Consider the following 25,676-nt stretch of genomic DNA (forward strand, 5'->3'; position numbering starts at 1 on the left):
GAGCTTGGACTACCATGTCAGGGTCATCCTTCATGGCTTCACGAGTGTTAAGAGTGTACAATGCAGCCAGGTGCAGTACACAGTAAATCCTAGGGGTTTACAGGCTGAGGCAGGAGAATCACAGGTTCAAAGCCAGCCTCAGTAACTTAGCAAGGCCCTAAGCAATTCAGCAGGACCCTGACCCTAATAAAATACAAAAAGGGACTGGGGATGTGGCTCAGTGGTTAAGTGCCCCTGGGTTCAATACCTGTACCAAAAAAAAAAAAAAAAAAAAACAACTTCTTTATATTTAAATTTTTTTCTCTTGTAGTTATAGATGGATAGCATACTTTTTTACTTTTGTATGTGGTGCTAAGGATTGAACCCAGTGCCTCACCCATTCTAGGCAAGTGCCCTGTCACTAAGCCACAGCCTCAGCCTGTTTATATTTTCATAAACTGAAATGGGTACACTTAGTATGACCATCCTCAAAGTGCCCTGAAATAAATAGTACCATCTCCTCCCTGGGGAGATGGGACTTCCAGGCCCTCGCAGGGCCATCTCTTAAAGGGAAAAGGACTAGGGTGGCTCCTTTTTCCCAGTGAGCTGTGCTGGGAGAGGTGGGTGAAGGGGAGGGAGCTTCAAATAACATCTCAAAGACTAGGAAGCTGGCTGGGATCAGGAGTTCCTGAAAAGGACTAGGGAAAAGGACTAGGCTGGCTCCTTTTTCCCAGTGAGCTGTGCTGGGAGAGGTGGGTGAAGGGGAGGGAGCTTCAAATAACATCTCAAAGACTAGGAAGCTGGCTGGGATCAGGAGTTCCTCACTTGTATACCCAGAGTGCAGAGAGAGAGGGACCATGCCCTAAATTTATACACATGAATAAGATGGAGAGGGCAGGGGCTGGGCTGTGGCTCAAGCGATAGCGCGCTCACCTGGCATGTGCTGGGTTGGATCCTCAGCACCACATAAAAATAAAATAAAGGGACTGGGGATGTGGCTCAAGCGGTAGCGCGCTCGCCTGGCATGCGTGCGGCCTGGGTTCGATCCTCAGCACCACATACAAAACAAAGATGTGTCTGCCGAAATCTAAAAAATAGATATTAAAATTCTCAAAAAAAAATAAATAAAATAAAGATGCTGTGTCCCCCGAAAACTAAAAAATAAATATTAATTCTCTCTTTAAAAAAAAAAAAAAAAAAAAAAAGGGCAGGGAAAGGATGGGTAAGGCCTTCTGCAGGGAGCCTGAGAGCAAAGGCCGGGGGGAAGTGGTCAGAGTGAGGGAAATCCCAAGGAAGCGCCTGGTGTCCCTGGATTGGGGTGCAGGCCTGTTAGAAGGGGCCTACTGGGGAGGGCCAAAGTGGCCAAGGCCTACATCCCGCGGGTCCCCACCTTTTCTCAGCCTGCTTCACTCCATCCACCCCCAACTTAAGGACAGGAGGGGACGGTGGGGCTGAGGTCACTGTCTTCTGGAGCTGGAGGCCGGCTGCAGGCTAGGCGGGAGGAAGCTTTTGCCAGCCCGCGCGCGCTGGAGCAGTCAGCGGTGCTGGTACCGGGCGTGGGGGCCCCGAGCTGCTCTGGGTGGGATACTGGAAGGCCTAGCCAGGCGCTTGGCTTTTCCCTTGCGGACAGGGAGGGGTGACCGGCAGGGAACCTGGCGGTGCCGCCACCCCTCGGAGGCCCTGGCCCGCGAGGCAGGGGTGACTGTGTTGGGTGCGCTTCCCGCGGAGAGGACGCCCGCGCTGTCCTCCTCGGCGGCGCCCCGGGCACCCAGCAGCGCGGGGTGTAGAGAGGGCAGCCGGCTGAGGGAGGCCTGGGCGCTCCACAGAAAAGGATGGCCTCAGTCCCGCTCCCTGCCCCTGGAGGGCTCACGGCGCTAGCGAGCGCTTCCCCTGCGTCCCAAAAGCCGTACGCGACGTACAGCGACGAGCTGGCTGGCAGCTAAAATACCGGCTTGGGGGCGGATGCCGCCGCAAAAGAGCCACTGCGCGTGCGCAGACTGCTCGCCGGGGAGTCCCGCGGGACCACGAGAACCAGAATGCCCTGTGCCCGCGGCGCGCGGTGCTTGCCGGGATCTGCAGTCCGAAGGTGGAATGGGCGGGCCGCCGCGGTGCACGCCGGGGCCGGTAGTCAGCGGCTCAGGGCCGCCTCTCACCTGGCCGGCGTCCGGCGTCCGGCGTCCGCGCGGCCTATGGGAGCGGCGGCCCGTCGCCCCGCCCCGCCCGCCCGACGTCTGTGCCGGGACATGGCGGCTGCCGGTGCTAGGTCCTTGAGTTGATAGCCCGCTGATAGTTGCCAACTGCCCCCGTCGGCTGTCCGGGCGGGCCGGGCCCAGGCGCTGCCGGGACGGTGAGGAGCCGCGGCCGGCGAGGAGGAGGAAGTGGCTGCCGCAGGAGGCCGTCTCGGCCGGCACATGGCGTCCATCTTGCTGAGAAGCTGTCGCGGCCGGGGCCCAGCTCGCCTCCCGCCGCCCCGCGCCGCAGCCCCGCGGGGTAAGTACCCGGGCCGGGCCGAGGCGCGGGATCTCGGGGGCTCTGCTTGGCTCCGGGTGCCGCGTGCGCGGGTCTGGCCGCGCGGGCGCCTCCCCGCCGCGTGCGGCCCGCGGGGCGCCCGGCGGCGTTCTGACCTTAGTCGCCCGGGTCGCTCCAGGTCACTGTCCCCGAGGGGGCGTGGAAAGGTGTCCGTGCCCTCTCCGCGGGGAAGCGCGGCGTCCACTCTCGAGGACCGGCGTGCCCTGTGGCCACGCTCTGGTGGCGGAGTCAGCAGCCCGCAGGCCCGGGCACCACCCGCCCGCCCGCCATTGCCCGGGTGGGGCGCGGGCTGGCTGCGGGCAGAGGCCCGTGCTCCCGCTCTTCAGCGGCCTTCCGCGTTTGTGTCCTGTTTGTAAGGTTGCCATAAAGGTAAAAGTCACCCAGTGAGGGTGGGACACCCGGGAAAATGCAGTTCTGGACGCTTTATGGATTACAAGTGCACCAGGACAGGCACGGTTCTTGTCATTTTTAGCAACGAGAGCGGGTGGGGAGGACCGCAGGAGCTGCCCAGTTCCCGCCGCCTCTGCTGTCAGAGTTGTCTGTACCTGTTGATGTGTTCAGGATGCTGATGAAGTACTTCTGCCTCTTCGCATTTCTATAGCATGTTTATGGCTTAAAAATTAGACGATTTCTTTCTTTTTTTTTTCTTTTTCGTTTTGTTGTGCTTTTATTCCAGAACAGAATGTTTTTGTTTTGGAATAAATATATAGTTATTTTTCTTTATTTATTAAGAACATGTTCTTTAGTATTGTACACTGCACTGCAGGCAGATGGTTCGCTGCAGAACCAACAAGGGAATTCAGAGCCAATGGGACTCAGGGCTGGGCTGTGGGAAGCCTGTTCCTGAATGCCCTGAAGTGACATTCCCCTGGAAGTAGTACAGGCCATTATTAAGATCCCTGGTTAGTGTGGTTCACTGTCACAACTAATGAGCTAAGGCCAATACTGTATTAAGATTATTTTTATTCTTTTCCATGCTTTATTCAGCATATAGTATAATGTACTTTTTCTTTATTCTGTACGTATTTTATCCTGATATTCTCTCTGCTCCTGGACGCATTCAGGACACATTCGTTTAGTCAGGGCTCTTTAGATTGTGACACTTTCTTAGGCATCCCTTGTTTTCCATGACCTTGATAGTTTTGTTTTTTTTTTTTTAATTGTAGATGGACACAGTACCTTTATTTTTATTATTTATTTTTATGTGGTGCTGAGGGTCGAACTCAGGGCCTCATATGTGCTAGGCAAGTGCTCCACCACTGAGCCACAACCCCAGCCCATCTTGACGGTTTTGAGGAGTACTGGTTAGATATATTGTAGAATGCTTCTCTCATCAATTTTTTAAAAATGTTTTTCCCATACTTAAACTGAGGATAATGTGTTTGAAGGAGTAGGGCACAGAGATGAAGTGGTTCTCATCACATCCTATCTAGCCTCTGTACTGTCAAGATGATTTATCATTGTTCATTATCACTGTTGATATTGACCTTCATCCCCAGGCCAAGGTGAGCTTGTCTGGTACTCTCCTTCCCCTTTCCATGCTTTCTTTGGGAGAAAGTTGCTGTGTTTGAAGTCCATCTGAAGGATTAGTGCGAGAGAAGTATCCAGCCTCAAGGCCCCACAGTGCTGTTGTTTAAACCCAGGAGGACCATGGAGGAGTAGGCTGAGGGGTCAGGAGGAGTTCTTGATGCTCTTCAAAGTGCAGGTCCCAGGAGACCCTGGGAAACCTCTGAAGAGGAGGAGGTCAGGATCCTGTCATGGGAGCTTATTCTTCTGGAGGCCAGGAGAAGTAAGGTGTGGTATAGTAAAAATGTATATTTGGTGTCTGTGCCTGATCTTGGTTACTGAACTCCTAAAGCTCTTGGAGTGACAGGATTTTCTGGGTGTGACTGTAGTGGCTTTGTTATTCACAAGTCCCTTCTTGGATCAAAGTATAAAGTGCAGGTGGGGCTGGCCAGGCTGAGATTGGAGGGTTGGAATTTTAGCCTCAATCTCCAGGGAAGGGAAGGATATGGAGATTGGTGTAGTCCAGTTGTGCCTGTTTAATGAGGCTGTGAAGGAGCCTGATGTGCTTAGGACCCTCTATGCCTCTTCCTCTAGCCGCTCATTTGTGATGCACTGTCACAGTGACCAAAGCACTTAGCTGGGTTCTGTGCAAATTACCAAAACTGAGAGGGCTGTGGGACCCACATTTGTAGTGGGCAAAAGTGTAGGCAGCCTGGACACCCTTGCTGAGGGTCATGGGCTCCTGAGCCCTGGCATCCTGGGTGACCTTTCCCCCAGGGGTCTCTGTGGAGAGTTGGAATAGCCCTCAGAGTGGGTTTGGGTAGGGCAGGGGAAGTGGGGACTGGAACTCTTAAAACAGCATTGCCTAGGCTATGGGCTTGGGGCTAAGTGGGTGGGGAATTCTGAGCCAAATCCTGGTGGGACGGGAGTGGCCAGGCAGGGAGGAAGTGCAGCACCTTAACAGAGGAAGGGGCTGTGAAGATGTGCTTATGACCCTGTACTTTTACATTTAACTTGTAGGGCTTGATGCATGTAAGAATGTAGCTAATATCTTTTACATTATGAATTGTGCTGACTAAACACTTGTGAGCCCAGCTCCAACTTACTAGGCAAGTACTCTACCATTGAACAACATCCCCAGCTCCCAACTTACTAACCAGACTGTCCCCAGTCTGGTTAAGGTCCTAAATGTGACATTTGGTGGTATTAGATACCCTTCCCATAGAAGCATGAGTTTTGCCTCCTGGTAATGACATAAAATGACAAGTGGATGTCCTTACTGCCACTCCCACTGCCTGGAGGATTGGGCCAGATGGCATTTCACAGTGCCACCCTTCAGTCCTATTGGCTTCTTGCCTGCCTAGCCTCTGCACAGGCTCAGCTGGCCCTTCTGGGGTTGTTGCCCCTGGATCTACTGCACCCACAACTGTCTTGTCCCCTGCATGCAGTTTGATGGCACCACCCTCATGGTGCTGTGAGTGACCTCTGACATGCTTATGGGAACTAGAGTGAGGTAGGGAAAGCATCAGAACATGTCTGAACCCTAAAAACGACCTGTATGCTCGCTCATCACAGCTGTTATCCAAGAAACGGCTTCCTTTTGGTGTTGGTTTTTCCTATAATCTTCAGCCCTTGTCACCCTGGGGTTGTTGCTTGATCTGTAGGGCTGCCTGTGCATTGGGGGTCATGTACACCTTGGCCCCTGACCATCAAAGCCAGCCAAGGCTAGCAGGGAGGAGTTCCCAACAGGCGGGAACTATAGGTCCTAAGCCGGGGACCCAGTGGCCTTTCTCTAGGGCTTGGCCTGCTTGGCTTTCTCCTCAGGGCTGCCCTAAGACCCTGTTTCCTAACTGGAGAGACTTTTCACTTAGCGATGCTCGGAAGCCAGGCTTCCAGAAACTTAATGGGTTTCTACTCTCAGACTTTCACAGATGCCTGGTTGGGACCTGTTCACTTACTTCTTCCTTGTTTTTGTCATAGGTAGTCTGGGGCACCGGCATCGTGCTTGTCTCAGTTGTGCCAGCACCGTGGGGCTGATAAGCCGCCTGTAAGTACACTCATCACTTTGTACCTGTCTGCTTGAGAATGCTGAGTGTGGTGGGTAACTCCTGCGTTGTCAGGGAAAGAGCAGATCCTACTTTCTTTTTTGTTTTTATTTCTTTTAGATCCTTTATTTATTTATTTTTAGCAGAATGCATTACAATTTATATTACATATATAGAGCACAGTTTTTCATATCTCTGGTTGTATACAAAATAACAATTACCTTTATTTTTAAATTTTTATTTATTTTTTAAGAGAGAGAGGATTTTTTAATATTTATTTTTTAGTTTTCGGCGGACACAACATCTTTGTTTGTATGTGGTGCTGAAGATCGAACCCGGGCCGCATGCATGCCAGGCAAGCACGCTGCCACTTGAGCCACATCCCCAGCCCCAAACCTTTATTTTTTATGTGGTGCCTCACACATGCTAGGCAAGTGCTCTACCACTGAGCCACACCCGCAGCCCTCCCAGCCCTTTTTCTTATGAGCTGCTTTAGCACAGTCACACCTACGGTCTGCACACAGTCCTGGTGATCTGGTATGGTAGTCTTTCTGTGCTCCACACAGCTTCCCATGTCATCATGCCCTATGCTGTTTGGCAGTATCAGTTGGGGTATTGGGATCTTCTGTGGGCGCAGAGCAGACTCTCCCTGAACACAGTCCTTCAGGAGCATCCTGACTTGGGAATGACCCCAGCAGGCCCTGCACCTGGCTCTGGGGATGTACCTCAGGCATGGTGGACTTAGCCTTTCCCTGTGGCACCCACAGTTTAGTGATATGACAAACAATAGTGGATAGGTGGTCACAGGTCTAAGATAAGGTTGTGATACCGCTGCCAGACCAGTGGGCCAGTCCAGAAGAGCTTCCTAGAGGAAGTGGCAACCACATTCCCTTGTTTTGTACATGGGCTTACCCCAGGTGGCTCTTTGCCCTGCACTGTTCTCTCTGCTGGCATCTGCCTCTGCCTGGTCTTACCTGTGTTAGGGAGACCTTCTCTTCCTCCTAGGCTCTCAGTTTAGGACACCACAGTGGTGCTCATCTGTTTTCCCTTCAATAACCCAGCTGCTTCCTGCTTCCTGTGGGAAAGAGCAGGACACCAGTGCCACTAGATACTCCTTATAGCTGTGGAGTTTGCAGGGGGTTTTGTTCATTTGAGATTATTAATTTTATGGGGTGGGGTGCTCAGGATTAAACCTAGGGGTGCTCTATTATTGAGCCACATCCTGAACCCCCTTTTTTTTTATTCATTTATTTTTGTGGTGCTAGGGATTGAACCCAGGGCTTTGTGCATGTGAGGCAAGCACTCTACCAACTGAATTATATCCCCAGCCCCCTTTTTTAAAATTTTGAGACAGGATCTTGCTAAGTTGCTGAGGCTAGCCATGAACTTGAGATTCTCCTGCCTCAGCCTCTTGAGTCACTGGGATTATAGATGTGTGCCACTGTACCCAGTGACAGATTTAATTCTTTTTTTTTTTTTTAATATATATATATTTTTTTAGTTTTCGGCAAACACAACATCTTTGTTTGTATGTGGTGCTGAGGATCGAACCCGGGCCGCACGCATGCCAGGCGAGCACGCTACCGCTTGAGCCACATCCCCAGCCCCCAGATTTAATTCTTTAAAATAAAAACTATGAGGTGTGTGTGAAGGTTTGGTTGTTACTGAAGCACAATTTGATTTCTGTGGCGTATGTCAGTGCTGGAATGAGCAACCAGGCCTGTGTGGCGTCTTGGGCTCAGGCAGTGTTTCTGTGGCTGAATTGCTGCTGAACATGCAGTGGTTGGTTAGACACAGACAAAACTGGCTAAGAGAATTGCCCATAGTCTGGTGTGGTGGTGCACACATGTAATCACTGTAGCTTGGGAGAGTGAGGCAGGAAGATGGCAAGTTCAAGGCCAGCTGGTGTCAAGACAGGGTTCGAGACCCTGTCTAATTAAAAAGGGTTGGGGGTATAGTTCAGGGGTAGAGCATCCCCAGATTCAATCTGTACTACCACACACACACACACACACAAAAAAAAAAAAAAAGACATAAAAAAGCATGATCCATTCTGTGCCTTCCACCACCAGCTCAACCCAGCAGGTACAGGATTAGTTAAGTTTCACTTTCATAGTCTCAGGACTGTTGACATGAAGTCTTCTGATGAATGGCAACATTAAGGTATGCACACAGAGCAGTTTTATTCCTGCTGAAGTGTGCTTTTCTGAAGCCAACTCTAAGGTCTGTGGGTGGCTGGGAGTGTGGTGGTTACCTAGGGTGCCATGCGGATGTGACCCTGTAGGGCCTGCTCTTTGGGTTCAGAAGAAGCTGGAGTCTGTGTGTTTCTGATTTTAAAGTACTGACCCCAGTGCTGACTAGGTGCTTCTCATGGGGACTCATGAATCTGCCCATGTGTGAGATAGAGTTGCACTGATCAGGAATTCAAAGCTTACCCAGGCATCTATTATTGGTCCAGTGTGGTCCATCTGCAGTTCCAATGTCTGCCATTTTTCCTAGTGAGTTTTCTAGTGGATGCTTGTCTAGATACCAGGTTCTTGACCTTCATTTCTAGGCCTTCCTCTGAGTTCTTGAGTGTCCCTTTAGATGAACTTGCCAGCTGTTTCAGTTCTAAAAGAGTCTTTATGGGGGCTGGGATTGTAGCTCAGTGGTAGAGCACTTGCCTCGCATGTGTGAGGCACTGGGTTCGATCCTCGGCACCACATAAAAATAAATAAAATTTTAAAAAAATTTAAAAAAAGTCTTTATGGGATTGTGACTGAAATATCATTAAACTTATCAAACCACTAGGAATAGTAACTTTTTTTGGGGGGATACTAGGGATTGAACTCAGGGGCACTCAATCCCTGAGCCACATCCCAGCCCTGTATCGTATTTTATTTATCACCGAGTTGCTGAGGTTGGCTTTGAACTCGTGATCCTCCTGTCTCATTCTCCCACAGCGCTGGGATTACAAGTGTATACCACTGCTCCTGGCTTAGGAATAGTAACTTTTATAATATCAGATTGTCAGTGAATAAATGCACACCTATAACCCCAGCTACTCAGGAGGCTGAAGTCACAAGTCCCATTTGGACAACTTAGCCAGACCCTGTCTTGAAATAAAAAATTAAAAAGTGATGGGGATGTAGCTCAGTGGTTAGGACCCCTGGGTTCAATGGATGACTTTTAAAAAAAAAAAAAAAAAAACATTTTTTAAAAATATTTATTTATTAATTTTTTAGTTTTCAGTGGAAACAACATCTTTGTTTGTATGTGGTGCTGAGGATCGAACCCGGGCCGCACGCATGCCAGGCGAGCCGCTACCACTTGAGCCACATCCCCAGCCCTGGACGACTTTTTTTTTTTTTTTGGTGCTGGGGTTTGAACCAGGTGTTTTTATTTATTTTGAGATAGCGTCTCATTCATGCAAAGCAAGTGGCCTGCCACTGAACTACATGCCCAGTCTCTACTTTGTTTTATTAAGATCTTTCTCTCCTCTTTCAGAAAAAGACATGCCATTCTTTTATATTACCTTTCTTTTTTGTGGGGGGAGGTACCAGGGATTGAACTGAGGAGCACTCGAACCCCTGAGCCACATCCCCAGCCCTAGTTTGCATTTTATTTAGAGACAGGGTCTCACTGAGTTGCCTAACACCTTGCTTTTGCTGAGGCTGGCTTTGAACTTGCAGTCCTCCTGCCTCAGCCTCCCCAGCCGTGGGATTATAGTGTGTGCCGCTGTGCCCAGCTTCTTTTTTTTTTTAAAGAGAGAGAGAGAGAATTTTTTAATATTTATTTTTTAGTTCTCGGCGGACACAACATCTCTGTTTGTATGTGGTGCTGAGGATCGAACCCGGGCCACACGCATGCCAGGCGAGCGCGCTACCACTTGAGCCACATCCCCAGCCCCCCAGCTTCTTTTTTATTACCTTTCCAAGTGGTTGCTGCTGGCACTTGTGGCATTGCTGTGTGTGATGCTGTTGAGTCTGGCCGCTTGGCACCACTGTGTTCACTTCCAGTTTGGCTCACATGGCAGCACAGATTCAGGTAGGGTCATGAGCTTGCTGGTAGACAACAGTGTTGCCTCTTCCACCCCAGCCTCCAGTGCGAGTGGTTTCAGTTCTTGCCTGCACATCCAGTTCTGCCTTAGGACGGCTATAGTCAGTCATGCACCATCATAGCAGCAGAACAGGGGCTAGTGCTCATTGCCTGTAGTATAGCTTTGGATTTCAGTATTCTTTGCCATGGCTGTTTATTCAAGTATTTTTATTGGGAAGGGACATTTTTAGCACTTAAGGTTCATATTAAAATTTAAAATGTGTTCTTTATTAATAAATTTTTAAAAGAGATTTACTTAATGAAAAATGGTAAAGCTGTTTAGATGAACTCATATTTCAAATTAGCACTTTCCGGTGAGCAGCAAAGAGCTTTCATTTTTCAATTTGCACAGAATAAGAAATCTTGAATCACACCCAGAATAGTCACTGTGAGTGGTAGCCATTGGTATGGTTGTTTGGCAGTTATTTTACAGCCTAAGATAGTCTTTGATTGAAATGGCCCAGGCCCCTGATGGGGAGTAGGTGGAGTACTTTCCATCCAGCACAGCATTGGGACATTCCTGAGTAGCTTTTGACCTTAATTATGGAAGTGAGGGAAGCAAGGCAGCACGCCATCTTTGCACAGGCAGTGGGCATTTATGCAGCGAGCAACAAGCATCCTGCAACCCAGTGGGGCTTTCCCCATGGTGGGAACACTTGATTTGGGGTGAGGGCCCTTTCTGTCCTGCATTTCCACGTGGCATGAATGCCAGTGAGATGTGCTTGGGAAATAGCACTATGCTGATGGCCAGGTGCATCCAGGCCCCTGGCAAATGTTCCTGTAGTATGTGTCCTTGGCACATAGCAACATTGCTTTCCAGGCTCACAGTCTCAGGCCTCAGGCTGGAGCAATGCACTGGGCCTCTTGGTTACTTTGTTTGTGTATGTTCTCTAGTCCCCCAGCAGAGGGGAACCAGTAGTTTCACATCTTAATGTGGAATTTTTGTAAGCATGGGGCTCAGAGTTGCCCTGCGCTTCTGGAGTCATCCTTCCTGGTGGTGGTGGCTGTTGCTATGTCATTCCTCTTTTATTTGTTCTTTCTTATTGGGGATTTCTTAGCCCCTGTTAGCATTATGCCCTGAAGAACTGGGCAACATGTCCTGGTTGATGTCCTCCCTGGCTTGACCTTGGTTCATTGCCTCACTTTGTGCCTGTCTGAGGGCAGCCATGGCAGGAGGTTCTGGGAGTGCCTTATGCCAGTCGTCTCCTTGGGAGCAGCCTGCAGGCCTTTGTACTTGTGGCATTTTTACAAATTTTGACAGAAGTCAAGAACACATTGTGACAAGAGAGTAGGTCTGGGACCCCATGCTTACTCCCCGAGTGACTGTGCATCTGACATGGTAGGGCTCAGAGATGCTGCTTCTTTGCAAGGCACTCCTTGGTTTTTCTTTTCTGGAAGCGAAGATAGGGTGTCTGGTCGTGGTTATTGGTGTTTGCATCCTCAGGTAAGCAAACAGCTTCACAGCAGTGCTGGAGTGTGTAGTGTGCCCAAGCAGGCCTCCTACCAGCTGTCTACTGTGTGCTTCTTGTTGAGATGTTGCATTTGCTCAGCAAGGTTCCCCCATTTTACAGGTGATTTATCAAGGAAGAGAAAAGCAGGAGGTCAGTGATAGCGTGGTGAAAAGCTGGGCCTCTTGGACTGGCCTTCCTGGATGGTGCTGTCTCAGCTGCTGGCTAAGTTCTGTGTTGATCAAAAAATGTTTTAATGTGATGTAGCAGTGCACAGTGGTGCACGCCTATAATCCCAGCAGCTCAGGAGGCTAAGACAGGGGGATCCCAAATTTGAAACCGGCCTCAGTAAACCTTCCTGGCTAGATTATTAGTAAGAGCTCTCTGAGCTTGAACACAGCCAGGTCTGTGGGGGTGTCCCAAAACCAGATATGCCATGAACTTCTGTGCTTTGTCTGTTTTAAAATCTCTTCATCTTTGTCTGTTGGCTGCCCCTTTAAAAAACTGCTGACATCTTGCCGCCTTATGGAAGCCTTGTTAATCAAATGTTGGAAAGCTGTATAATTAAGCATGATGGAGAGAGGAGTGACATGTATTCCACATGTAGGCACTGATGCCATCCACACATGACGAGAAACGTGGCCAAGTGGTTCTCTGAGCCTGAGTGGGCTCTGCCACGTTCTCTGTGGCCTGGTCCTCAGCAACACTGTGGCTCAGGATGGTGAATTCAAGGGATGGTTTCCAGGCGCTTGGGTGAAACAGTGAGGAGAGCCCACACACACCGAGGGAGGTACACACCCTCTGCTCACCACACCAGTGTCATGGTGTGGCCCCTGTACTTTTTTGTCTCATCACTCCATCTTCAGAAGCTTTCTGTGAGCTCAGTGCTAGACTTTCAAGTCGGTAGTTGAGGGAAGACGGATCCTGGAGGGCTCCTAGAGAGGTCCACAGCCAGTGCCTGTGCCCAGTGTGTTTCATGCTGGCAGAGCAATGCCCCCACTGGACCTGCCCTCCACCTGCTGCAAGCTAAGGCAGGTAGGTGCACCCTGGTGGTCCTGCAGGATCCAACCTCTAAGCCTAGCAATTCTAGAGGTTCCCATCTTGCATCTTCTAGTTTGATAGAATAGTCATTGCCACAGCCATTTCCTATTCAGGGTACTAGGCACGTATTCACATGTACTTCCAAAGGAAGCTCCCAGAGCCTAGAGTTGAAGTTACTTGGTCAGGATCAGACAGAAGTAAGTAGTGGAGCCTGATTTTGAGCCCAGACGGTCATGGCCCTCACTCTGGTGTCTAGTCAGATGTAGAAATGACTAGAGATGGGAAGAAACTAGGATAGTGTGTGTGTGTGTCATTCATATACATATGAATGACAGCCCTCTGGGGTGGGTTGGAGCCTATGGCCACTCAGGTGGCTCTGTCCTCAAGCCATGGGAGAGGCTTCTAATTTGCCAGACAAGATAAGTAGGAGATGATAAACCTGAAAGAGAACTGTACAGGCCAGTTGTCCCACGTTGGATGGCAGATGGCATAACAGCTCCATATGGGGAACAGAGGTGATGTATACAACCTCAGGCTCTGGGGCAGGCCTTGTACTTCCTGAGACCTGAGACTGCAGTGGCCCTCCTGACCTGTCTGATTTGTGTGTGGATGCAGTGGGCAAACCTATGGGCAGGACTCACTGTTGACAGAAGTCTGAGAAGTTTGGCTAACACTTAACCCTCACCAGCTCTGGCCCCGTGTAACCTGCATTGGGTGGGGAAGGAGCATGCCTCTCCTCTCAGCTCCCCAGATTTAGGACAGCACTGTGACGAGACAACAGTGGAGGTAAGGCGGGGATATGAGCCAGGCAGGGCACAAGCTGTCGATAGCTAGGCAGGGGTGGCCAGTGCTACAGCCCAGTGAGTAGGGGCCTTAGGCCTTTGGCTTGGCTGTCTTTGAGTTTGTGCTTTTGCTCCAGAACCTGTTAATCAAAAGTCACTTGTTAGGGGAGAGGACCTCTAAACTAGACAGACTTCTTAACTCTGTTCCTCAAATCCCAAAGAAGCATATCATACCTCTTTAAGTTAATGGTGCCCAGAGGTTGGGTTGAGTCCTGGGGTCACTATGCCACTCTATGCATGTCTGTCCTGCTGTTATATCTCTCTAGGGACCTGTGAACCTAGATACTGATGGATGTGGAACAGGCCCACCTGGGGACACACATCATTCTGCTATTATGCCCAAGCCCTCCTAAGGGTTCCTGGGGGTCTCAGGTCTCAGGAAGTACGTGGGATTTAGTGCATGGTTGTGATTCTCTGTGCTGCTGGGCAGCCACAGACTGCACCTGGCTCCTCATTGCCATTTTCCCTTTTTCCTTTTTCAAGGAATATTCCATCTGGCTGCTGCTTTCCAGCCCACCCTGTGTACCTCTGCTTCAGAGATGAGCCCCTCAGTGTTTGGACTTTGAGGCCCAAGCACCCACGCACAGCAGGCTTGGTTGTTACGGGACCTCGGTACCTTTCTATTCGAGGCTGGCACTCATCACCCCCCCTTAGTGATGACTCTGTGGTGGAGAAGTCCCTCAAATCCTTAAAGGACAAGAATAAGAAGCTGGAGGAAGGTGGCCCTGTGTACAGCCCACCAGCTGAGGTGGTGGTGAAGAAGTCTCTTGGGCAGAAGGTGTTGGATGAGCTGAAGCATTACTACCATGGCTTCCGTTTGCTCTGGATCGATACCAAGATTGCAGCACGCATGCTCTGGCGCATCCTCAACGGCCACACCCTGACCCGCCGGGAGCGCAGGCAGGTAAAGGGGACACACCAAGCTCTTGGCTTCACCCAGAGATTGCTTTCAAAACCTCGTTGGGACTTGCTTTCTGCTGCTTTGGGTGAGGAAAATATCAGTAAAACCTCTGAAACGGGGCTGGGGTTGTGGCTCAGTGGTAGAGTGCTTGTCTAGCATGTGATGCACTGGGTTCGATTCTTAGCACCACAAAAAAAATAAATAAGTAAAGGCACATTGATAGCTAAATATAAATCTACAAAAGTGGGGACATCCCCATAATACCACCATCGAATTGTGACACGACCTCAGTACCAGCACCCAGTTCCCTCCCAGTGCCTCCTTGCTGTTCCTTGAAAAGTCCACACTGTGTGGCTGTGGCTCTTCTCCCCCAGTGCCACGGTGTTCCTCTGGGGAAGTGTCTCTTTACTGATCGACATCTATGCAGGACTGTCAGAAGTCCTGCTGGCATTTACACCACTCCTGTAGTCCTGGCTCCAAGGAAGTTCTTCCTAAACAGGGCATGGTGGTGCATGTCTGTGGTCCCAGCTGCTCAGAAGGCTGAGATGGGGAGGATCACTTGAGCCCAACAGTTGGAGGCCAGACTCCCATTTCCAAAAAAACAAGATGGACACAGTGGTGCAAACCTGTAATTCATCAACTCCAGAGGCTGAGGCAAGAGGTTTGTAAGTCTGAGACTGACCTGGGCAACTTAGTAAACTTAGCAAGACTTTGTTTCAAAATAAAAGTTTCATAAAAGGCCTGGGGATGTAGCTCAGAGGTAGAACACCCCTGGGCTCAATTGCCACTACAAAAAAGGTTAAGACTCTTACCATTGTCACTCTTTTTTTTTTTGTTGTTCTGGGGATTAAACCCAGGGGTACTTTACCAATGAGCTACATCCCCAGCCCTTTTTATTTTGAGACAGGGTCTCACTAAGTTGCTTAAGGCTTTACTATTTGCCCAGGCTGGTCTAGAATTTGGGATCCTCCTGTCTCAGCCTCCCATGTCACTGGGATTATAGGCATGCAACTCTGTACCCTTTTCCTGTTGTCTATCTTTGTCTCTCAGGGCTGCCACCTAAATACTTCTTTTCTATCTTGTTCATTCTTTTTTCAGCTAAAATAATCTTTTAATGCATCTGTTAGTTTTCTTTTCAATGCTCATATTTTTACCTCTAGAAGTTCTATTAAGTTTTGAGTTTTTTGATTTTTTTAATTTATATATGATAGCAGAGTGCATTACAATTCTTATTACACATATAGAGCACAATTTTTCATATCTCTGGTTGTATACAAAGTATATTCACACCATTCACATCTTTATACATGTACTTTGGATGATAATGTCCATCTCTTGATAGGCTTTTGTTTATTTTTTTGTTTTTTTTGTTTTTAGTTCATCTTTTTAAGTCTTCAACAATTTAAAGTGTACTTATTTACAATTTTAAGTATACTTACATTTGTCTCCTGGCATGAATTCAGTATTTTCATTTTCTTACTTTTGTGGGAGATGAATCCTGCTCTTTATTGTGGACCTTGGCTACAGTGAATGATGTGTGTTTTGTGATTTCGAACTGTCAGTTCATCTGCAGCATGGTCTTGTCCATGGGAACCCTGTGCAGTCTGTGTGTTGAGTCAGCTTCTGCAGTGTGGATGTTGCATTCGCCCCTGTGGTGCAGTGGGAGCTGTGGGATCTTAGAGGCCATGGAGGGAGCCTGTGTGAGATCCCCCTCCAGGTACAGCTTCTCCTGCTTGCTCAGTCTTTCCTCCCAAGAGCACTTCATTGTTCCCAGCTTCTGGGAGTTCCCATTACCTTTTGTGGTCCCCACTATTTATTAATTTTTAAATAAACCTTTAACTTTGGGATGATTTTCGTCTATAGGGAAGTTGCAGAGATCCTGCAGAGTCCCAAATCATCTGCCCCAGCTCACCAAATGCTTGTCTTGGTAACTGGTCACAGCTCAGCCCCTTACTCCTGACCCAGGCTTGATTCTGTTTCCACTTTCTGGGCAACTTCCTTTCTCTGGTACAGGACCCCATGCTGCTCCTGAGGCCCTTCTGGTCTGGGATGGCCCTACAGTGGGGCACACTGGCTGGTGTCTGGTAGTGTAGACCCGGGGCTTGTCTTGCATTGTTTCCTGGTCAGCAAGTGCCTTTGTCACCTCCCACTAGGGTCAGTGAGATACCTCAGGGATCATTGGTCGTGTGGCCCAGATGACGTCTGCCTGGTGCCTCCTTGCATAGCACCCTCTGCCCTGAGGACCAAGGAAAGCAGGTCCAATCACTCAGCTCTGCCCCTGTGGCTGATACCCCCATGTGTGTCCAGCCTGGGCCCTGCCCCTATGCTGCTTACATCCCACTGCCCTATTGCTCTTTCCCCATGTGTGGTCTCAGAGATCCACTCGGAGCATGCATGTCTGAAACAAACCCCAGTCTTCCCCCTGCCCATTCCTGAATATCTCTTGGCGGCCTCCAGCTGCCATCAGTTCAGCATGGCAGCCCACCCTCGCTGGCACTTAGGCCAAAGCCTTGGCAGCTCCCAACACCTACATTGTTCTATAGCAGCCCTAGTCTGAGTGCTCCCCACCCCACCACCCATCCTGCCCGAAACTGTGGCCTACGAGCCCTGCAGTCTGTCTCCATGCTTTTACAACAACAGTCCTTTTAAAACAGAAGTAGGCAGGGTGTGGTGGTGTATGGCTGTAATCCCAGCGGCAGCTGGGGAGGCTGAGGCAAGAGAATAGCTAGTTCACAGCCAGCCTCAGCAATTTAGCAAGGCCCTAATAACTCAGTGAGGCCCTCTCTCTAAATAAAATATGGAAAGGGCTGGGGATGTGGCTTAATGGTTAAGTGTCCCTGGGTACAATCCCTATACCAAAAAAAATGGGAAGTGGGCTCAAGCTCAGTGCTCTGTGGGCCCCTTTCCCTGGTTGAAGCCAGAGCCTTCCCAGAAACTATCCTGCCACATGCTCCACCCTCGCCCTGACCCTGCTTCCTGTATTCTTCCTGTGTAGGCTTGCTGCCCCATAGCTAATTCTCGGTATGTCTTGGAGCCTTTGTGCCAACAGGCTCCACTCTGAAACCTCTCATGTGAAACACGAGACCACTCCAGATACACAGGACCTCAGGGCCTTCCACTGACAAGTGCAGCCAAGTGTCTGCATGTTCCTTCCCGTCCAGTTATCTCCAGCAGTTGGGCATTGGGCTTGCAGAAATAGAAAATGGTTTATGCCTGCAACTGAGGTGGGCATTTGTAAAATGATAACTGATAAGGATTTTGGGTATTTGTCAGCTGTGCGTCCACGTAGCAGGGGGGTCCTCATGAGCTTGGTGATACAACTTGGGGTGGGAGCTCAGGCACACAGACTCTTTCACCAGGAACCTGAGGCCTCTAGTCTTCTGGTGTGGGCATTTGGATGCCAGTAATTCTTCCTGGCCCTCCAGCAGGGTACAAGGGCAAGAAAAGGGATTTTGGTTTCTCAGTCCACTGGCACCTCCATATCTCATCTCCTTTGGAGTGTGTGTCCATGTATTGATTTGGAATATTTGTTCTCCTGTCTGCCTGTGATAGGAAATTAGCTTATTGTTTTAGGTCTCATGTTTGAATCCCATCCATGTTTTAGCAGTATCTTTGATCTTTTCTGAAAAACATGTATTTTTAAAATTGATACATAAGAGCAAAAATTATGCCTATTTAGGAAGTCCATGTGATGTTTCAATACACATACACATTGTATAATGTTTAAATCATCCTCTGCCTTTTTAAAGATAATTGTGCTTAAATGTGCCATATAGCAAGTACTTGTAATTCTGCTTTTGTGTTTATAAATGCTTAAAAAGTTATTTTATTGCTCTGTGTTTTGCAAAAAGTTTTCTTTTAAAAAAATATGCAAGCATTGTTTGAAATATATGTTCTGATGGATAAATTCAGCCCGTTCTAACTGGACATCAAGCATCTTGGTGTTAAAATGTGCCTGAAAGCGTGGGGTTTCAGAGGTGCTGTGACCCTGGCTTTAATTTTTGGCTGGCACCGGGCAGGCATAAGAGTGGGATGATCTCACAAACAGTTTTTTGTTGCCAATGTCTGTAGTGTGAGCCTGCAGGCACAGTGTTTCTGCAGCATCAGGGGTAGGAGAGCTTCCCCACCCTGACTTAGCATCCGGGCATTCCCTACAACCATGACCAAAAGGAAGGGACCAAGGTCAGGAGGCTGTGGCAGATGGGTTGCCCCTCTCCTCATGCCCAGTGGTGACTTGATCTCTCATAGAAACCCTTCTTCCAAAGCAGAGTGTTCGAGTTAATGGTTATGCCACAGGCCTTTTGTTCTTTGTGAAGTAAGTGAAGTCATAGTCCATGCTCTCTTTCCTTCTTTTTTCCAGTTCCTCTCTATTGAGCGTGTTCCCAGGTGTTAGCAGTGGCCCTAAACAACTTACTAAAATTAAGTTGAGACTTTACTAAGTTGCTTTAGAGCAGCCAAGGAAAGATGCAGAATTCCTTTGCTCGGACAGTCTGCCCAGAATTGGGCAACAAAGCCTTCCACAGTGAGCAGAGGAGCACTTTACCTGATGACCTTGGGAGTTGTTCCTGAAGAGAGTAATTCCAGCTTCTAATTCTATACTTCATTGAGAACAGAGGGTTTTGTTTTATTTTGTTTACCTGGCTGGAATTTTTCACAGGGTGCTAATTTGGAAGGGAGCAGAGGGATCATTTACAGGAGAGGGTCACACTAGAGCTTCAGAGCTACCCTGCTAGCATGTGTCAGGTGCTTAATGAGTAAGCCCTTGCTTTGTGGCCTGGCCCCCTCCATCTCCTCTACCTTCCCATTCTGCCTGAGTTCCAGTTTAGCTGTTTCACTGAAAAAGATGAGTCTTAAAGGAAAAAGAGGGGGAGGCACTTTGGAACAGCCACATAAAGACCAGACAGGTGTCAGCAGGAATGTGGGGCTGGGGGCCAGGTCCCCTGTGACTTGCACTAAGGAGAGGGTCTGTAGAGCCTGTCTGGATTTTCCTAGGATCTCATAGGTAATTTTGATTTGAGCAAAGTGTTATGGGTTTGTTTATTTATTTCTATGTGGTGCTGAGGATAAAACCCAGTGCCTCACATGTGCTAGGCAAGCACTCTGCCACAGAGCTACAGCCCCAGCCCCATGAACATTGTTTTAAGTGGAAGACATTTGAAGTGTGTGACTCACATGTCACTGTTGGGTACTTGCTCATAGTGTTGAGTAGAGGATAACAGATAAGCCTAGAGGGTCAGTATAGAATAGCTGCATTTGGGGAGTCATTTGGGACTCTGGTTTTGAGAACCAGGGCCTTACAGAGACCAGCAGGAAAAGGTGGGTTTCTGAGCCTCTAGGACACAAGTGACCATGCCAGAGCAGAACATGAGATGCTGTTCAAGCAGCTGCCTGGCAGCCACTACTGCACTTCCTGGCTCTGGAATTGAGGATTCTAGTTTCCTCCCATTAGTGGAATCACAAAATTTGACCTTGTGTCTAGCTTATCTCACCTAGCATTGAGCTCAGGGGCACTTGACTACTGGGCCACATCCCCAGCCCTATTTAGTATTTTAATTAGAGACAGGGTCTTACTGAATTACTTGGTGCCTTGCCATTGCTGAGGCTGGCTTTGAACTTGCGATACTCCTGCCTTAGCCTTCTAAGCCACTGGGATGATAGGCATGTGCCACTGCCCCCCCCCCCCTTTTTTTTTTTAACTACAGGGGATTGAACCCGGGATGCTTTGCCACTGAGCCGTATCCTCAACCTTAAATTTTTTTTATTCTGAGCCTAAAATTTAGTGAGTCTCAACTTAATTTTACTAAGTTGCTTAGGGCCTCAAACTTGGCAATCCTCCTGCTTCAGCCTTTTGAGCCACTAGGATTATTTTGCAGATGTATCATATCAGTTATTAGTTTTGAGCAGCTTTTGTAAAATTATCAGGAAAAGACACATTTTCATCAGGTGCTCTTTTGCATCAGATGATGCATCGTCTGCATCTGCATTAGATGATCAGATGATTTCCTGCTTTATCGTGAGGAGCTGCTCAGCTTGAGCAGGGTACACGCAGACTGGGAGCTCCCTCAAAATACACAACCCAAACAGACTGGAAGAAGTCAAGAACAGAGAAGGCACACTGGCTAGCCCTGGCCAGACAAAGAGGACTTCAGAGCAGCTGCACTGGGAGCAGGGAGGGAAGGTGTACCTCATTCCAGAAGCCAGGTGCAGAAGAGCTCAGTGTGCTGCACATACCTGGAATGTCCAGAGAGAATATGTCCATTTTGTAGAGCAAAATGGAGTTATCCTTGCTGAACACTTGGGGCTTTCTGGCATGTGAAAATATAAATCTGTGTTTGGGTGGTGGTTTCAATGGAATCTGTAAATTTACCACGAATCCCTGAGTTGTACACTTACAACTTGATGAATGCTGTGGTATGCAAATTTTACCTGAGTGGTAAAATACTGCTTTAACCCCAGTATTTAAAACTAATGGGGAATACCAAAAAAAAAAAAAAAAAAAAAGCAAAATCAAGACAAAATGAGTACCATCTTGAAGGATATGCCCCTGTCCAGACTGGGACAATTTGAGAGTGAGAGCAAGTGAAAAGATAAAGGAATCCATGAGTCTTTTTGAATAATAAAGAGCATGGGAGTGCAAGAAAGCAGGCTTCTCTCTGGCTTCAGGTGGCAGGTACAGAGATGGGGAAGAGCTCTGGAGCACCAGTGTGGGGAGGAGACCTATCTTTGTAAGCCTGGGGTGTCCCCCTCAGTGGCTGGCTCACAATGGAGCAGTCAATGTGTGTTCTATCAGAGATATTTTTTGGGCCTTTCATTGTCTCTCCATGACATGTGCCAAGTGTACCTGGCCTGTGAGATACCCCCATATACCACTTTCCGAAGACAATTGGCATGTAGATTTGGGTGGTGGTAGGGATGTGCTGTTTTGTTTTGTGGTGCTGGAGATTGAACCCAGAGCCTGCCTCATGCTAGGGCAGGTGCTCTACCACTGAGCTACATTCCTATTCCTTTTTATTTTATTTTGAGATGGGGTCTTGCTTAGGATGGAACTTGTGATCCTCCCACCTCAGCCTGCCACGAGTAGCTGGGATCACAAGCATGCTTGGCATGTGGTTTTGACTGTCAAGAAAGAAATGGGTTTCAGGAGATATCTGCTAAGTGGTTTTGGAACTTGGAGATCCTGAGCCAAAGCCCATGGTTGTCCTTGTAAGTGATGACAGAAATGCTCCCACTGTTTGCTCCTGCTCGCATCTTTCTCTGCCCCCGCTGATAGAGACCTCCTCTCTCCAGTTTCTCCGGATCTGTGCTGACCTCTTCAGACTGGTCCCTTTCCTGGTCTTCGTGGTGGTACCCTTTATGGAGTTTCTGCTGCCTGTGGCCGTGAAGCTCTTCCCCAACATGCTGCCATCCACCTTTGAGACCCAGTCCATCAAGGTGAGGACATCATGGTCATAAGCACGTTTAAAAATGAGTCTGAAGTTCCTCACCAGAGCCATGTTGCTTGTGACTATCACATGAGGATGAGGTGTCTTGTCATCCACAAAGGCTCAGGGTCCTCCATACCCTGTCATGTGTGTTCTGTCTGGGAGCCTCTGTGAGGCCCCTTTGAGTGAAGTGGTTGTGTTAGCTTCACTGTCTGGCAGTGAAGAACATGCCTGCCAACCCCTGCTCTAGGGAGTCACACAAAGATGTATATATTTTTAAAGCCATGAAATAGAAGAGATTGTTTCAGAATGTATTGCACTTAGATGAGAATAAGCATTGTTGTACGAAATGTGTATTAGAGCTTGGGGAGCTTGGGGGAGCCTGATGGAAGTGTGAGATGTTTGTTTTACAGGGGTGATGGCAGTTGGAGGAGGCTCCTGGAGCTGTGGCCTGGAGTAGAGGGAGCTGGTGGGATGTGGGAGGGCAGCGGGCCAGGTCAAGCCCAGCCCTTTCTCTGCCCAGCCCTCTCTCTGCCCTTGCAGGAGGAGAGGCTGAAGAAGGAGCTACGGGTCAAGCTGGAGCTGGCCAAGTTCCTACAAGACACGATTGAGGAGATGGCCCTGAAGAACAAGGCAGCCAAGGGAAACGCCACCAAAGACTTCTCTGCATTTTTCCAGAAGGTGCTGTGTGCCTCAGCCCCGTGGACTCTCCATCAGTCCAAGGCTAGGTGGAGCTGCAGAGCACTCCAGCCTTGGCAGCTGCTTCCTTCCTTTTGGCTACACTCAACAGAGCGGAGCTGCCAGGCAGTGCTGGCTGGTGCTTTAGGGAGTTTGACAAGGAGACTCTGCTGGTCTCCAGAATCACTTGTTCATGTCCTGGCTTTGCAGCACTCAGAGAAGGGAGAACATCATAGAGAAGGAACCCAAGACCTGAGATTATGGTATGGTGGGTAGTTTGGCTGAGCCACTCTGCCTGGTGCTATCTAGAGTCTTGTCAGAGCCTGGGTGACGGCAGCAGGAGCTGAAAAGGGAGAGGGAGTGCTATCGACAGGGTCTCTGGGGTCGAGCTTGAGAGATTTGTGTTGCTTTTTGAAGTCTGAAGACTGTCTGAAGCTAGGTGCCGTGGCGCACACCTATAATCCCAGCAGCTTGGAAGGCTGAGGCAGGGAGGATCACAAGTTCAAAGCCAGCCTCAGTAACTCAGTGAAACCCTGTCTCTAAATAAAATACAAAATAGGGCAAAAAGACTGTGTCTGAGGTTCTCAGAAAGCCTCCACCAGACAGTGTCATTGGGCTTTGGCCCTTGGTTATGTGTTGTTTGGTGCTTTGCACTGCAGCACAGAGGAGCAAAGTCTGCAGCTACAAAGGCAGAAATACCTGCTCTGTGGCCTTTACAGAAAAGTGTGCTCACCCCAGCGCAACCTTGGAGATGTCATCTTTGGGGAAGAGGCAGGTATAGCTATGGAACCGTTGAGTAGGTAGGTTCTGCAAGGAGCTGCAAGCAGCCGCGCTTTAGAGGCCCAGGAGAGGGTGGGGACAAGTGGGAGCTAGAAGGGAGGTGGGGCTTCTGGTGGGCTGCAGCTCCAGAGAAGGACCTGCCTGTGGTAGCCTGGGTTGAGGGATGCTGCATTTGGCCTTCCCCCTGGAGAACCCCTGAAACTGTTTCTAGGTGATATCCTGTGTGGCTCAGTCTGGGTCCTTTTGATCTGAGTCAAGCTCCTGGGGGTGCCAGGTCTGGCTGTTCTACTCCCTGACCTCTGTTGGGGACCAGCCCAGCTCACTCCTGATAGAGACTAAGCCTATCTGTTGTATGGGAGGAGGTGCGGGCCAGACTGGTCTGAACTGAGGTTCTCTGCTTCCTAGAGGGCAGGCACATGGATAGTAGCAGTCCAGGCTCAAGTGGCAGCCCATTCCCCTGTACTTGGACTCTCTCAGAGGGAAAAGCAGGTGCACAAAGCTGTGCCCTCTTCTCAGCACTGAGCAGCTGGGGTTCTGCATTAGGACCCAGGGCACTGCCTCTGCAATTGGTGGTTAGGTCCCCTTTCCCAGTGAATGGTGGCAGGAAAGGTACAGGGCCAGTAGTTGCCGTGTGTATCAGAATCCATGGCAGGCTCAGTTGACACTGAGTTCCTGAGGTGTGAGAGGCTCCCCATAGAAGTATGGTAAGAGGTGGGTGGTCCAGGGCCTCTGCACCCTGACCCCCCCCTTGGTTCTTCACTTCTGCTGTGTCCTGAGACTGGGGTGGGGACAGGAGAGCTCTTAGAACTTACCAAGTGGATAAGCCGTCTGGGTTGCTCCTGCTGCAGATCCGGGAGACAGGAGAAAGACCCAGCAATGAGGAAATCATGCGTTTTTCCAAATTGTTTGAGGATGAGCTGACTCTGGATAACCTCACACGACCGCAACTGGTGGCACTGTGCAGGCTGCTGGAACTCCAATCCATCGGCACCAACAACTTTCTGCGCTTCCAGCTCACCATGAGGCTAAGGTCCATAAAGGCTGATGACAAGGTGAGCCATGCCACAAGAAAGGCCATGCGGACTACTCTGCTTCTTTGGTTTCTTGCCTTTCTGTTCCTTTTTTTTTTTTTCTTTAACTGATGTATGTGTGTATATATATATATAAATGTAAAGGTTTAACAAATTTGTGGAGTGCCATGTGATGTTCAATACATACCTATTCTGCATGTTCATATGTTGGGGTATTGGGATAGCACCCAGGGCCTCAAGCATCTAGGCAAGTGCTTAAGTCACTGAGCTTTGTCCCCAGCCCTTTAAATATTTTTTTAAAATTTTGAGGCAGGTTGTCCAGGCTGGCTTTGAACGTGTGGTTCTCCTGCCTCTGTCCCTTGCCCTGGGCTGCACTGTGGCTTCCTACACGTTCCCAAGCCCTTCTCCTGGCTTCCCCCAGGACAGTCAGCAGGCCTGCCATTGTTTTGCAGAGGGTAGCTTTCCTCTGCAGCTTCCTTCGCAGGGTGTGCTCCCTGAGTGTACCTGCACCCACTGTGCGTCAGGCATCTTAGCCTCTCAACCACTGTGCTTGCTTCTGCTTTCAGGTCACTCATCCCTCATTCTCTCCCAGGTTGGCTCCACTCTAATACCCATTGTGTGACCTCTAACTTTCAACCATAGAAATTCTTTTTTTTTTTTCCAATTTTTTCTTTTTTGCAGTATTTATATTGATTGAACTTAGGGGTGCTCTGCCATTGAGCTATAACTTCACCCCTTCTATGTTGCTTTAGAGAGGCCACTAAGTTGCCCAGGCTAGCCTTGAACTTGTGATTCTCCTCCTCAGCCTCCTGAGTCACTAGGATTACAGGCGTGGCTACTGCACCTAGCTCGCTTTGTTTTCTTGAACACTCTAATCGCAGCTTATGAAGGTCCCACCTAGAGTGGGATGGGGACTGAAGCACATGTGGTGTGACTCTTAGGTTGAGGACAGGCAGCATTCCAAGCATCACTACTATGACTGGGAGAAGTAAAGGGAGGTGAGGTTTCTACACTCTACTTGAATCAGCAGGAGAGTGGATTGGGGTGTGTGCACTGTGATACTAGGGGACTGCTGAAAATGCTCCAGAAGTACAACTCGGGTGTCCCACAGGAGCACAGGGAACAGACAGAAGTGAAAACCAGCTTTAGTCACAGTAGACCAAGTGGACACAACCCAGGTAGGCGAATGGCTGAGCAGACTTCTCTGTCCATCTAGTGCCATGCTATTCGATGATTAGGAGGAGCTGTCTTGGGTGCCACAACAATTGGATGGGTCTGGAGGGAACTCTAGAAGCTGCCTGCATTATGATCCCCACATGCCTAACGTTCTTCAGATGACAGCCATGCAAGCAGGGGCTGTCTTGGGGTAGGGTGGCTTCTGTCCTATGATCCCCATGA

General features: G+C 49.2%; 1 protein-coding gene across 1 annotated transcript in view; it reads left to right on the top strand.

The window, feature by feature from the left end:
* Positions 1–2,197: 2,197 nt before the first annotated feature.
* The window catches only part of Letm1 (leucine zipper and EF-hand containing transmembrane protein 1), a 39,650-nt gene continuing 16,171 nt past the window's right edge, over positions 2,198–25,676 (top strand). Inside the window, exons 1-6 of the mRNA XM_046423429.1 lie at positions 2,198–2,469; positions 5,995–6,061; positions 13,951–14,371; positions 21,656–21,799; positions 22,333–22,470; positions 24,096–24,299. Coding sequence (XP_046279385.1) covers positions 2,391–2,469; positions 5,995–6,061; positions 13,951–14,371; positions 21,656–21,799; positions 22,333–22,470; positions 24,096–24,299 — 1,053 coding nt within the window. The 5' untranslated portion in view covers positions 2,198–2,390. The remainder of the gene's footprint in view (positions 2,470–5,994; positions 6,062–13,950; positions 14,372–21,655; positions 21,800–22,332; positions 22,471–24,095; positions 24,300–25,676) is intronic.

This window comes from Marmota monax, unplaced genomic scaffold (assembly GCF_021218885.2).
Source record: "Marmota monax isolate L192 unplaced genomic scaffold, Marmota_monax_Labrador192_F-V1.1 WCK01_AAM20220418_F8-fsc00009, whole genome shotgun sequence".
Lineage (NCBI taxonomy): Eukaryota > Metazoa > Chordata > Mammalia > Rodentia > Sciuridae > Marmota > Marmota monax.